The 15,165-nt window shown below is 41.0% G+C and overlaps 1 protein-coding gene across 4 annotated transcripts in view; it reads right to left on the bottom strand.

The window, feature by feature from the left end:
* LOC108674513 (solute carrier family 41 member 1) overlaps window positions 1-15,165 on the bottom strand; it is a 39,432-nt gene that overhangs the window by 4,196 nt on the left and 20,071 nt on the right. For 3 of the 4 annotated variants that reach the window (XM_047882251.1, XM_018162490.2, XM_018162476.2), the window contains 7 exons: window positions 4,319-4,510; window positions 3,999-4,067; window positions 3,102-3,281; window positions 2,562-2,706; window positions 1,860-2,006; window positions 762-909; window positions 103-460 (listed from right to left, as the gene is read on the bottom strand). In XM_047882251.1, the coding sequence (XP_047738207.1) occupies window positions 103-460; window positions 762-909; window positions 1,860-2,006; window positions 2,562-2,706; window positions 3,102-3,281; window positions 3,999-4,067; window positions 4,319-4,510 (1,239 nt within the window). Of the gene's footprint in view, window positions 1-102; window positions 461-761; window positions 910-1,859; window positions 2,007-2,561; window positions 2,707-3,101; window positions 3,282-3,998; window positions 4,068-4,318; window positions 4,511-6,491; window positions 6,626-15,165 lie in introns of those variants that run through there. The other variant, XM_018162497.2, reaches the window with a different exon arrangement.

The raw sequence follows: 15,165 nt of genomic DNA, 5'->3' as shown, positions 1-15,165 counted from the left end.
AGAAAGCGAATAAACTGTAGAAAATAAATGTATAGCATATAATATTTCAAACTAAATAATGGTCCCGTTTAAAATATACGTAGTAAATTGATGTAAGCTCACTTGAATAAGCGCAGCGCAAAGGTAGACGACGACGAATATGGGCGTGAGCGACGTGTGTCCAGCCTTGAGGTAGCTGATGGTGTACGCGAACACCAAGTGGCCGGGCACGACGAGCAGGAGCAGCACCCTGGCGGTCCTGGCGTGTCCTTTGCTGGTGCAGAAGACGGTCCAGGGGTTGTGGCAGAGACGCTCGGCGTAGCGGGGCAGACGCCCTAGAGGCGTGGCCAGATGCAAGGCCGTTGAGATGCGTGACGCCTGCACAGCGACCAGGTTGCCGCCCACGCCGTTGATCACGGGCTGGTAGACCGCGATGCCCTTGTATGAAGACACTGTGTAGTCTAGGATCACCCCACCCATGCTGTGGTAATAAAATCGCTGCGTCAGTAAACTCAACTGAATTTAATCAAAAGAGTCATGTATGTTCAGAAAATACAAATGAAACAAACAATGAAATTTGCTTAAATGAGAAAAAAAGGATTATAAATGAATAAATCTGCCATGACTGCTGGGAAAGAAACTACCGGGATTTTCACGTTATAATGTTAATTGGTACAGCCTGGTGATGAAGATCGCAGATAATATGACACACTACTGACTACTCAGACTTAACTGCAAGTAAATATATAAACTGCGAAGGCGAATCCTTAAACGATCATGACCTTGAGATCATCATGGCGGAGATGACAGGAGTCCATCCCGAGTAGAGGACCTCCTTCGTGTGCTCGTTGCGGGAGGCGAGCCAAACCCACAGCGGCAGAGACAATAGGTACGCTCCGATGATCAGCGGCGCTAGCCACAACTCCGACGCTGGGGGATACGGGAACAAGACTCAAATGAAAGTTAAATTTAGGTGAAATATTGTGATAAGAACACCAGTCTTGGAAGACATGTAAGCATGCTTACAATAGTCTTAAAAAATTGAAATAACCAAATAAAACAGCTTGCTAAGGTTGATTGAATTAGGTGAATTAAGACGTGTCACTTTCCTCAACAAGTATTCGTGCGTCATGAACGAAGGACGCACAAAATAAACAAAATATGAAGCAGCTTTTTATAATGAAAAAAAGCGTTGCCATTACTCACTCAATCTTAGCCAATCTGCTTGGCTTGTAAACATAAGAAATTTACACTCTCTCTCACTAAATTGTAGTTTCAATCGAATAACGTCAAAATATTGGTAAATTTTCGTAACAAATATGCAAATGACATAGTTATCCATTTGATAGGCAATACTAAAATACAAAATTTAGACCTGACTAGGATGCTTCAGCCGTTGACGGGAAAAACGCTCATCAGGCTTCAACTGAAGAGTCCTTCATATCACTCACATCTATCACACTAATTAAAAGGTATAACTGAATTTCATAATTTAGACGTGACTATTGACTATTAGGTAATTGACGAGATAGACGCAGATCGGGCTTTGACTGAAAAGGCCTTCATTCCACCAATTATAGAGCAGATGAAAATTAGGAGTGAATGTCATCACTTATACCTGACTACAGGCCCATAGACGGGCTGGACTCACATCGGGCTTTGTCTGAAAAGGCCTTCATTTCAATAATTATCCATCAGCTGAAACGTATAACCGAATTTAATCATTTATACCTGACTACAGGCCCATTGACTGGCTGGACTCACATCGGGCTTTGTCCGAAAAGGCCTTCATTCCACCAATTATAGATCAGCTGAAACGTACAACTGAATTTCATCATTTATTATACCTGACTACAGGCCCACTGACTGGCTGGACTCACATCTGGCTTCGAATAGCAGTGAGGCAATCCAGGCGAGGAGGCCGAGGGTGGTGAGGTCCCCGAGAGAGGCCGCGATGGGTGTTGCTACGTTGTCTGGGTTGATGCGGCATCTCCGTGACACCAGGATCACGGCCACCATCACCAAGCCTGCCACACAAGCCTCAACCACGTTATTAGAGAATACAATCAGGTATTCGGCAACTATTTCTAAAGCGAATAAGTTAAATATGCATGTAACTTCAGACAAACCTCAACTCCGTTATTAGCAAATACAATTCAGCGACTAGTTCAACAGCGAATAACTTAAATATCTTAAATATGAATGCAATTTCACACAAAACAATTTGCCGTCCTTGAAAATGTACCGAATTTTAGAGTACGTATTGAGCAGCGTACTCAAACAGTTAGGGAAACTGTGAAAAAAAAACACAATAGATGAGAATATCCTCAATAAAAAGATATTTGAACCAATGTATTACAATTCCAATAAACAATTCCAGAGAAATATTTCGACCAATAAGTAATCGTACAAGTAATGATATATATATGATATATCAAATCTATGATATGATATATATATTCTATCATATGATATATATATATATTCTATCATATGATATATATATTTGATATATATATGATATTTGCTCACGGGGAATGCAAAATACAAAATTATTTCGACCAATAAGTAATCGTACGCACCCAGTATGAAGGAGGCGAAGGAGGCTGTGACGAGCGCCCCGGCGCACAGCAGGAGCGCGTGCAGGAAATTAAATTCTCCTCCAGGGATCCAGCCCATGATGACGGCCGCCACGCTCGCCAGGAAGCCTACCACGATCGCCTGACACTGCACCGCGGTCAGTACAATTCATGATTAATTCTCAAAATTTTGGAAAAAGAAAGCAAAACCTGAATTTAAACGTATGTATGAGTGTTTTCGATAGTGAAGGATTCACTATCGAAACGGTAATTCCGTTTCGATAATTACGGTAATTCCAGGAAATTATATGATATTTGATCACGGAAATGCTCTCAAGTAATCAAAAAATTTGCTACGTGTACTTTAATATGAATAATAAACAGGAGGGGGAAGGAAAGACGATCGTCATTAACAAATCGACACGAATAGTTTTGATGAAATAACGATTGCTTGAAAATTTGCGAGAATCTTTGCAAACAATAGATGGAAATGAAATAAAAATTATGGCAAGTTGCAGGAGAATGAGAGCAAAATGAACAGACCTGAATGAGAGCGAGATTGCCAGCAATCATGGAGATGCAATCGTCAGCCTTGTCGAGATGTCCCATGTTGGCGTGGGTGGAGAGGCGCGATGCTAACGTCATCTCTAAGTTGCCTTTGAGACCCAGCAAGGCAGGCACCATGATGAACAGCTCGCTAACTTCTAAGAATACGTCCCAGTGCTGCAACACATTATTGCAGCTTAGTACATCAGTCTTGTGAGTGCTAACAGAGTACATTCCTTAGCTCTTCTTACAGAGCCGCATTTTTTTAGTATCTTGTGGCGTTCAAAAAGCTAAGTTAAAAAAAGTGCTAACGAGACGCACGGATTCCGTACAGCACCAGGGTAGAGAAAACTCACTCACAATGCCCGCTCTGTTTGATGTACTTTCTACGTATTAAATTGAGCAGTTGCGAGTCAATTTCACACGTGTAAATACATAATTTATTTCTCTGCTAAACGGATGCTGCGTCACTATTCGATGACAAGCACTAAAAGAGCAACTGCACGCACAAGGAAGAGCCAGGACATAAAAACATGTACATATTCGTACTCTAGGAAACTTCACAAAAGGTCAAAGAGCAGGCGATGAATGTCAAGGAATTTCTCCATGAAGACTGACGGACGTATAGCGACATAAAAAGCAATAAATGGTATTACGGGCATCCCTGCAAATGCAATCCTAATTTACATCATTCGCGGAAAAATGGTTTTTAATAATTAGGAAACTGTTGAATCTACTATTCATCAAGACCTGTTGAAATGGAATAATCCAAAAAATTCAATACGGTATTACTGGTTTTCAAATGAACACGCTAACATTGGTCGAAAATTAAATAATGTAGAACAACTAAAATGCGTACCGTAATACTATATACCTATGAGAATTTGTTCTCACCTGTACAATGTCGAGCACGAGTCCAGCACCCACCATGCCCAGGCCTGCCACGAGGAAAGGCAGCATCACCTGTACAAATGAGGACCTCATCAGAATGCTTACATTTATCAAAAGTAGATGAGCTAAAAAGACAAGGTAGGGTTAATGCCGGTAATATGATATCGTTAAGCAAGAAAGATAAAGATAAATAAGAAATTTATGCAAATAATATAGTCATAATAATATAATATAATGTAATAAGATAATATAATATAATATACTATATAATATAATATAATATAATATAATATAATATAATACGAAGAGCACCTAATAGCCACCTGCATGAGAATGGCGAGGCTGCTCTCGGTCTCCGGCTCCTCGGCACTCTCGACGAAGACTCGCCCATCGTGTGCCTGAAGGAGGTGACCGTCGGCGCCCACTGCCGGGCCGCTGATGCCGTCCTCGCCGCCCGCGCGTCCTGCCCCAGCACCTCCTGACTGGTCGTACTCAGCGTCACCTTCTGATGCACCCTACACAACCAAATCTTCATAACTACATTGTTAAAATTTATATTATTTATAGCTAACAATTGAATAAAAAAACATTTTACACAACTTTCTGGCTAGGCAATATATTTTTATATATCCATAATACTTTGGTGGGATACTACATACTACCCGTCACACACAATCCAACTGTTACCGCACAACGACTTAATCCATGTCGACTAATACATGTCTGAAAGCCATATCGCCAACTGAAGTGCCCGGCAAGCAAAAGTTTTAATACCGCCGAGTTTGAAACATTTCTCCTCGATGTATTTGGCTTTGGCCAATAACATTTCGCTGCTTGTCGCAAATTATGATGAGATCAAGTCGACGCTAGATAGCGTGAACAGATTAATCCGGCATTTCCTGCCAACATCGACACATTAGCGACGGTGTCGGAGCCGGTTGATCCGGACCGTGGCAAGAATTGTGAAGTAAGTATGCAGGGCCGATAATTAGCAGGCTGTAAGCGATTTAAGCTGTTATCACTAATGAGTTGAAGCGATCTAGAAGCCACCGTCTGAAGTGATTTGGTAGGAATGTCATAGTAAGGAGACCGATCAAAGATCCAGTCTAAATCAATGAAATTCTTGAATGTAAAAGGTTTAATGACCCAGTGAATAATGGTGGACACGTTAGAAAAACTGGGAGTTGAAGTCTAGGCACTTTTACAATGATCAAAATTGGAGGACATTTTAAATTGAAAGGATGAAAATTTTACGACAGTTGATGTTCAAGCTAAATCTATACGATTGATAGACCTTATACAGCATAGAAATACGAGTTCAAGATTGAATTGAAACGTTAAGCGATCAATTTGTAAACAAAAAAAGATGCAATTCAATGAGGTCACTATGCACTTTTCAATGCATAGTCTCTGAAAAATAGAGGAAACTTAGGTACTGCGAATAGCACTTGTATGATGCAACTTGAATGAATAACATCAATGATAAACATAACAAGCATGGAAATGGTGTGAAGTAAACTGAAATTGAGTTCTAGATTAAGTTGGCATTTATGCGGTCAAATAATCCTAATGATCGCTCACGTTTCCACAAAATGTCTATACACATTATTCATTATGAGAGAGATATAGGCATGGTTACTGGTTAGCGTGCCTTGCTCTGAGCCTGTGCCACGTCAGTGGATATACGAGAGTCAGCGGATACCTATACGCTATATATATCGTCAGCTATCCTTACCAACGACCATACGTGCATTTCTCTCTCATGAACACTTCAAACATAATGGCAAAAAGATACTTATACTATAAATTAACGTAAATATCAATGAAAGTGAGATCCCGAAAGAGAAAAGTAAACACGTCAAGCATTAAAAAATGTATATTAAATAATATTAGGATTCAGCAATAGCACTGCAGGGCAAGTGAAGCGAATTATATGCAGCCAATGCGCAGCGCGAGTCAAAACTAATCTACGGGCATTATCCGCCCTGGCATGTGTGCCACTGTGTCACAGGAGGTACCTACTTCAAACAGAATAAAAAAACGTTAGGAGGACAAAAATGTATACTACAAAAATATCAACAAATCAATTGAGTTATAATAGACCAATAAGAATATGAATTAGTTCATGACAAGATTTAATTAGTTGACTGATAATTAGGCTATAGCTATTAAATAAGAATAAGAAGAAAAAAATACGAATATATCAATGAACAGTTGCTTAGTAAAAACGCACTTTAAAATAACTTGAAAATAGTTTTTGTCGCCGTTCAAAATATCTTTAAACGCCGTAATGTAAAATATATCAAGAAAAAACCGATTAAAAGAGCGATTTACACGGGAGAACAAAAAGAATAATAAAACTCGAGACCTTCTTCCTCGAGTCACAGCCAATGAATGTGGCATAAAGCAAATATTCGTGAATAATAATTACAGCGAAATTTAAAAAGCAAACGAATAATAGTGCTAGCGTTGGACGGACCACCAATCAAAACTTACGAAATCAATGAGGGGGAAAGAAACTGTATCCTCCATAGTTAGGCAGCACTGGCAACCGCCAAAAAACTCGCACTTCAAGAAACGCGCGGCAAAGCCTCAGCGCTTCGTCAAACGGTCACAAAATATAGTTTTAACGAGACGCACTGTATCAAAACTGCGCCCATCGCGCGCCACCAACTGCACGAAACTCGTCACATTGCGGCTTCTGAGTGACGCGAAGTACTGACTGGGCCTAAAAATATCAATGGTCGCTTAAAAATACGCACCAATAAAGCCCTGTACACATCCAGAAACTTCGACACCCTCCGACTGCTCGGGCACCTGATGGCAAACGACTGATATGCGGGCCAACCGCGACGTTAAAACGTGACGAAATCCGTATTCGCAATCGGTTATCCCTTGATCAACATGGGAATCACGTTCTCAACAAATTGAAAATAAATTCTTCATTTAATTCGAATGCCAAATAAATTTTCACATTTTCTAAGTGAATAAAATATTGGTAAAGCTCTAATAAAATATGGAGCACTGAGGTAAGGGTACGACGTGATCTGAGTGCACTGCAGCCAAGCTGCAGCAGCGTCACGCCCTGTCTTCATAATTGGAAAATCAGGGGCGATTTATTTTTGGCCGACGCATATTGAGCTCTTATTATCAGTAGGGAGGACGGCAGCAGGTGGCAGCGCCAGCGAGACACATGCAGAATCTCATGCCGCACTGCGCCACTAACGCAACTCGTGCCAAAGTTGGCAGCTTCACACGAAAACGAGATGCGGGGATAACGGGATAACTTATGTAAAGACAAGTGACACGTTACCTCAATGTAATTGCATTATTAGCCATCACACTACTGAGTATATGGCATGAACATCAATCGAGCCAGAGTTTGTCAACACAATCTGCTCAGCGTCCGGCGCACGAGTCCCGATTACACAAACAACGAACGTCAGCAAATACGTCAGCACAAGTCAAGTTTACAAGCTCAGAAAAAAAATTGATGCGTCAGCAATCATCATGCACACGTGCTAAGCAATCTTCAACAGTAAACCTTTACAATCTCTATGTGAGTTTCACAATTTGATCGAATTTTTTCAAATTTAATAATAAAATGGGCAATAAAAAGAGCGCGTGGATGTAGGATATTCGAATGTTGTGCATTATTATTCGTACAAATGATTCTAAAAAAGTTACAATAAACAAAAGACAATTTTGCTAAAACCAAGCCATATTTAGACGCTTACTTTATTCCTACAGAAACAAGAATTTCTCCGATACGCAACACCAGCAGAATGAACATACCTAACTCATTTAGGACAGACAGTTTCAGGTAACCAGGTTGACAGTTAAAGATGGTCCATTATGTATAAAATAAAACGACACATCATGTATAACATAGAATGACGCATCATGTATAACATACCATATATCACACGTATTAAATATGCATCCACCAGAATCTACGCAGCACGTAACTGTGTCCTTCGTACCTGAGGCCGCTAGAACTGCATAATAAAACCTATGATGCCCAAGCATACCGCTGCCGCACCGCTCGCCCTACTAAAACCGGATTACGAGTTCACGAGGATACCTAGTTTTGTCTCCGCCACAAGAATGCAGGGACGAAGGACAGAACATGCATGCGGACGGCGCGCCAAAGCTGGTTCAGGGACTCCCGTTAAATGTCAGTATACTAAAATGCTAGTAAATCAGTTATACTGACATCAAATTCGCGAGCCTGCAGTTCTAATTTAAGTTAGGAATAATATTTCAATGTGCGACACACTCGGTGTGAAGGTCACTCAAAGCAACAACTTGGAGAAGGACACTTAGAGCGAAAAAATACCACACTATTTTGAGCGAAGAAAAATTGCCAGAAGTTCACAACGAAAACAAAAAGATGGCTGAACATTGAACAGACCTGAACTGGGAGCTTTAATTACCATAATATATAAGATTGACATGATTTATTTCACACAAGATAACGCGTTGAAATTTCCCTCGTCGGGCACGAGTGAACGGCGTGAAGTTGAGGTTGAGGTTGGATTAGTAGCCTCAAAACAGTTTTGGTGTGAATTATTAGGAAGTTGTTCCTCTAACGGGTATGTGAGCTGAGGAAGCGTCCCTCACGAGGCAATTCTCATGCAGGAGCTGTGATCACCAACCGGGAACACGGCGGGGCCACAGCGCCTATAATTCCACTACACAGCTTATTCATGGGAAGCATCCAGAGACTATTGAACTGATCAAGCACAAGTGCAGTGATGAATCACAAGTGCACTGATCAAGCACAAGTGCGGTGATGAATCACAAGTGCACTGATCAAGCACAAGTGCGGTGANGTGTATAAGAGACAGGATCAAGCACAAGTGCGGTGATGAAGCACAAGTGCAGTGATCAAGCACAAGTGCAGTGATCAAGCACAAGTGCACTGATCAAGCACAAGTGCACTGATCAAGCACAAGTGCAGTGATCAAGCACAAGTGCAGCGACGAAGAACAGCTGCAGTGATGAAAGACCACTGGTGAGATGAAGAATATGTGAAATGCTGCACCCACATTACACTAGCCATCTGATATCTGTGCATGACAGCGCGTATATATAGGTCACGTCAGAAAGCAAATTAATGCAAACCCCATCCATGCCATTTGGATAAATCATGTCTGTGCATTGAATCGAAAATTCTGATTACCCATTGGGAGTACTAGTTATTTATTCTAAAAAAGTTAAGTGCTTCGTCACGATTTCGTAATCAAATGACAAGCTCGAACATGACAGGCTTTCCGTTTAGCGTCTGCTGGACTTTAGTAAGACAATTTCACAATAAGAAAAGGCACGCAGACGACACCACAACACAAGCCGCATACTGAACACATCGTTACACAACGCCAATCTTGGACCACATAGATGAGCGTGGAAGAATATGGTTGATAATTAAGGCCGAGATACATTACGCGCGGATTGAATAGTGTCAACCTTACGGGACTTTATGTTTATTTTGAACATGGATTGAACCTTTCATGCTATAATTAGTGACACATCGAATACTCTTATGACATGAATCGCGCATCTTTGTTAAACTGACGATAGTAGTTGCATGGTTGGACTTGGATAGAAAGCTTTTAATTTGATTAATAAAGAACAATCTAGAATACAAAATGCCTGCAGCGAGATGGATTTCACAATTTCCATCATTACTATGTATGATGTTTCTCTATATGCAAACACTCCCGGCATTCATCCCTGTAAAAGTAACGAATTCATAATGCACGACAGAACCAATTAATTATCATATAAATACATTCCAACTGAGCAATACTCAATGTACCGAACAATGTTCACGCGCGTTGCAACAGCCTGGACAACGGGGCAATGCATGTGATTGGTTCAGATGCAGCCGGACCTGCGAGTTCGTTAGCACGCACGTTGAGCTGCAGTATGATTCTCAAGTCTGTAACTTCCATTTACCACATAAACACATTTGAATTCTTCATACTCACCCCTACTGAATAAATTATTGAAATTAATCGGCCAGATAAATGTTTCAATAACAATAATAAGAAAAACAAGCGAGCACGTCTATCAGGGGGACGGACCAGCATGGGTCTAACAGGGAGGATGCGGACCAGCATGGGTATAAAACATGGCATGGGTCTATCAGGAGGACGGACCAGCATGGGTCTAAAACATGGCATGGGTCTATCAGGAGGACGGACCAGCATGGGTCTAACAGCATGGCATGGGTCTCTCAGGAGGACGGACAAGCATGGGTCTAACAGGGAGGAGGCGGACCAGCTGCATCAATGAAGGTAGACTAGCTGGTTTCAGTCAGGGTTGGACAAGCTCAATCTATCAGGAGTAGAGCAGCTGTTTCAATCAAAAGCAGAGCACTTGGAGTTATATAAGAACTCGAAAGAACTCAGGTACTCTACTAAGCACGCCGGCCTATACATATAGGGCGGTACCGCCGACCAACATGTGGTGTTACAACGAATCTTTCGATCTTTTGACGCGATTTATTCTTTTTGCACATTTTGTTATACATTCGCGATTACAGCCAAAACTGCGGAAACGGTAAACTTCTTAACGTGAACACTAAAAACCTAAAATAGAACCGCAGGCATTAGCTGCTAATTGTCGTGTATCAACAAATCCCAAACTTTTACCAACATTTGGACGTAAAACTAAGTTCAAGCTGATACTGCACATTCATTCATGAATTAAACAACATGATTTTTCTGGGCAAAATATATCCGAATCCGGACGGAATATCCTCAAACTTCGATTGGTGTCACTGCCATGGAAATATTGCAACACACACGAGGCTGTTCGTTCACCCCATCGAGGGAAGGAAGCAACCAGTAACTCTTCAGAGTAATTTTGCTCTTTCTCTAAAGCGTTATTGTGCTCTTTCTCTTCAGAGTAATTTTGTTCTTTCTCTAAAGAGTTATTGTGCTCTTTCTCTTGAGAGTTATTGTGCTCTTTCTCTAAAGAGCTATTGTGCTCTTTCTCCAAAGTTATTGTGTTCTTTCTCCAAAGAGCTATTGTGTTCTTCTCCAAAGAGCTATTGTGCTCTTTCTCTTTCTTTTTTCTATTGCTTTGATCCTTCTTACTGAAGTATTGTGTTCTAATCGTCATCCATGGCTTGCATCTTGCCAGCAGCACAATAACTTTGTAATTCCTGGTCAAGCCCCCGAGCGCTGAGGTCCATGCCAATCAAGTATAGACGAGCACAGCGAGGGCTCATTCCGAAGGTCTTATACAAAGTTTTTTTACAGTTAATTCGAAGTCACTATAGACATGATGACATATAAATATTTACAGTCACTCGAAGTGATGACATTCACCCGCTCGATGTGATTCTATTCACAATTCAACTCAACTTTATACTGTAAAAACTCTGCCAGCCGTAACGAGCATCTTCCCAGAAATTTCAATGAATATTGCAAGCTTATCAATATAAAAACGAATCCGGAATTTTTCTGGGTCGTTAAGACCTGAAGTTGACGTACAAAAAAAAAAAGTTTGCAAGATCAAGGAAATAAAAAAAACGATGTGGGATTTCCGCGAAATGAAGGGCAGAAATGAGAAGCAGCTAGGCTGTTATCTGCTGATGCTATGCAACTTATCGTACGTGCGGCTAACTCGAGGCTTAAATTGATTGAACTCGCGTGAAAAATTTAGTATGTGTAGGCCTAAGTAGCACGTGTAAAAAGGAGTCTTAATGTCCTCAAATGTGAGCACGAAAGAGTCCACGTGAGCTTATAAGATTTCGCGTGAGCACGTATATAAAAAGAATAAAAAAGAAAAATGCTCATGAAAAAGATTTTCATGAACACGCACGTAATTCTTGCCGTGGCCTTGGCCGTTCTGCGCATGCGCCTTCGCAAACAGGTCGAACTAGGCCATCAGTGCCGAACTTAAGTCGCAAAACCGCAATTAACAGACGATTAAAGGCTGGGCATAGAGGTGGCCACGGACGTTATCTAGCAGGCAAGCGCAACAGTTACGGTAGCTTGGACATGCCCACACATTACATTTCCCTATAGTTAGGAGAGAAACAAAACGGCAGGAACCTAGACAGGTACAGACGCCTACAAACGAATGGTTAAACATCTGTAACGTGTTTTGATGCATCAATAGCGCTTAATTGAAGATTGTTTCCAGCCATCCAGAGCCATTTTCGACGACAACCTATGACAGGAGCTTTAATAATACAAGACACTTTCCATGCAACCATTGCGACTCTATATATCCTGCGCCAAGTGGCCAGTATACTAGCGGCTAGAAAAACTTTGAAATGCTAACCGCCACTAATCGCCATGCTACTGGCCTTGTGTAAATAGTTACCGAGTCATTTTATCGCTATCAGCGCCTGTATACTCACCCCATATAGCACGGTAGATCGTGATGATTAGTTTTGGAAGTTTTACAGGCCGGCACTACTGTCCCACGCGGGGACGGAGTCCTCTCATGGGAGTACATGTGAGTACGCAAGAATTCAGTCGAGTACGTTAGTTAGAGCTCAACTGAGCGCAAAAGATTCCATGTGACAACAAAAAGTCCATATGAGCACGAAAAAGTCCACGTAAGCGTAAGAGAGTTCACGTGAGCACGTGATAGGTTTATGTGAGCACATGATAGCTCACGTGAGCACGTGATAGCTCATGTGAGCACGTGATAGCTCATGTGAGCACGTGATAGCTCATGTGAGCACGTGATAGCTCATGTGAGCACGTGATAGCTCATGTGAGCATGTGATAGTATGTGACCAGATCACATGTGGTGTGCGCATAAGAGCACACCAGAGCAAACTAAAGCACACAAGACGGTTCATTCAAAGCGCTGTATGCCATATGCCATGGAACATGGCTACATATTTACATATGGGTAACATATTAATCAAACGCTAAATAGTTGATGGAGGAATTAAAATAGTAGTAGTTCAATGACCTTTCCGGGTAATTCTGTGCGAGCTGTAGGCGAGTTCGCCGATCAATTACTTCCAGTAAGAAAAAATACGCGATCTTAAAAAGCAGTACAGCCCGAGAGGCAGGGCTTGTAACTCCAGGTAAAGGGAGGGGGCAGCCCCGGAAAACCAGTTAACCGGACCATGAAACGGCAGCTGGATATTCGTAGAACATGCAGCTAGTCTACCAATTGAGGCGCTGCTGGCATGCAGTCAGCCTGCATATAACCAGTTTACGGAGACACTTTCGCGGGGCGCGAGTGGTGACGTTTGAAATATGTCGCTAGATAGGCAGCTTCTAATAGTCCCATACTAATAAAAAATAATTAAACCCAAGACGCGGAATTGAAAAACACAAATGAAGGCTTAAGAATACATAAAAAACATAACCGAGCCCAGCTACGAGGATGCATCTACTGAGTCTGACCAATAGTCCCACAAACACGGTATAAGAAATTAAGGCTATACGTTTATTGCATATATAGATGCAGGATAGCCAAGAATTTCGTCTCGAGGAATGTGGTTGACTACACAAAAAAGCGTGAAGCGTTCGACCGACACACGTTGATGAGATTCTCGCTGAAAGATCATATTAGGAGACTTCCATGAGCGTTACTTTATCTAGCTGTATTTAAGAGTTCTTGCGTTGCTAATAAATAATTTTTAGATGCATTGTGTCAAAAGCGCATTTCATGACAAGCTTCTGCTTAGTGTATACAAGGAAGTTTTGCCACATTTCCATTGGTCCACAACGAAGTTTCCTGTATACAAGAAATTCAATTAGCAGAGCTCCTTCGCATCCACAAGCACACAGCCTGGCAATTTTAAAGTGGTAAAAAATTTAACAAGAAATCGTATATCATCCCTTGAGCGCCTTCAAGAATGCCGTGGGATCGCAGGAAGCTCTAACGAGAACGCGCACTCGTAACCCCGTTTGCCTTTTTGGGAATGAAAACACTCAATTCTTAGATTTTAACATTCCCTCCACATTTGAATTACCGCCTTCAAATTTTGCATCCAGTCAGGAATCGATTATATTAAATTATTTAAAATTTACGGGCTAAGCGATCAATCTTTATAATTTTCCACTCTTTATTTTCTAGAAGAAATGTGAATCGTTATAATTATGAATACAAAATTTATCTCGAGGTAATGACCGGCTAATAAAAAACGAATGAGAATATTGAGTGTCAATTATTAAACGATTTATTGATCAAAAACCTCTTAAAAATACAAAATTTGTAAATTTCATTATAAGAGGATTTCAACGTCAGGGCAATATATTTGCCCTTCTACTTTCCGAGTATTCAAATCAACGAAGCAAATCGCATCGCGGGCCTTGCAAATACAAAAATACAAGTACAGTACAGTACAGTACAGTACAGTAAAATACAAGTACAGAATACAGAAATACAAGTTCTGTAGAAACGAGAACGCCTCTATCATGTAACTCAAATTGCGGGGCAGCCGCCTTTAATTCGTTTTATTTTTTTTTTCAGAGCACTCAAAACGTCAATTTTAAATCATAGAAAAGGAACATTAGAGAGAAAAAGCTACAGTACTTTATGAAGAGAATATCTAATATATGAAAACTTGTTCAACAGTCACAAATTTTGTTTAAGCTGAACCCGTAATCCACAGCATGACAAAAATCTAAAATAATAACAGCGGACATCGTCGCTGCTCGGAAGCGATGTGTGGAGCTAAACCCTGCTAAATAAATAAGTTTAAGCAATGCTGATCGGGGCCCTGCTATTAACAATTGCTTAAGTACACGTAGCGGCAAAATTACAAGTAGCAGCCGATTTCTCGTCAATGATTGGTGGGTTTAGCTTTTAGCCGCAGGGGATTGGCCAACGGAGTTACGAACCCATAACTATTTATAATAATGCGGACTCGGGAAGAAAAAGAACTCCTTATTTCGACTTGACCATTGCAAATTCTGGAAGCTTTTTCATTCAGCAAAGGTTCACAATCATGTAATGGACAAGATGAATTGCATGCACTATACCGAAAAAAATTATGATTCAGGCACTTGATTCTAAAAATAATCGCTCGAAGAACAGAAAAAAAAATCGAGAACGTGAAGAAGATAGACGGGGCCATGAACGTCAGGAAGGAAGGGTCGAGGAAGTCAACGAATGATCGCTATAAAAATATATATTGATCTAACTCTGCTGCTTTGAAAAGTCGTGCCGTGCCTCGGCT

The sequence above is a fragment of the Hyalella azteca genome, unplaced genomic scaffold (assembly GCF_000764305.2).
Source record: "Hyalella azteca isolate HAZT.00-mixed unplaced genomic scaffold, Hazt_2.0.2 contig10021, whole genome shotgun sequence".
Lineage (NCBI taxonomy): Eukaryota > Metazoa > Arthropoda > Malacostraca > Amphipoda > Hyalellidae > Hyalella > Hyalella azteca.
Note: the sequence above shows the minus strand (reverse complement) of the source record. Positions and strands in the feature narration are given on the sequence as shown.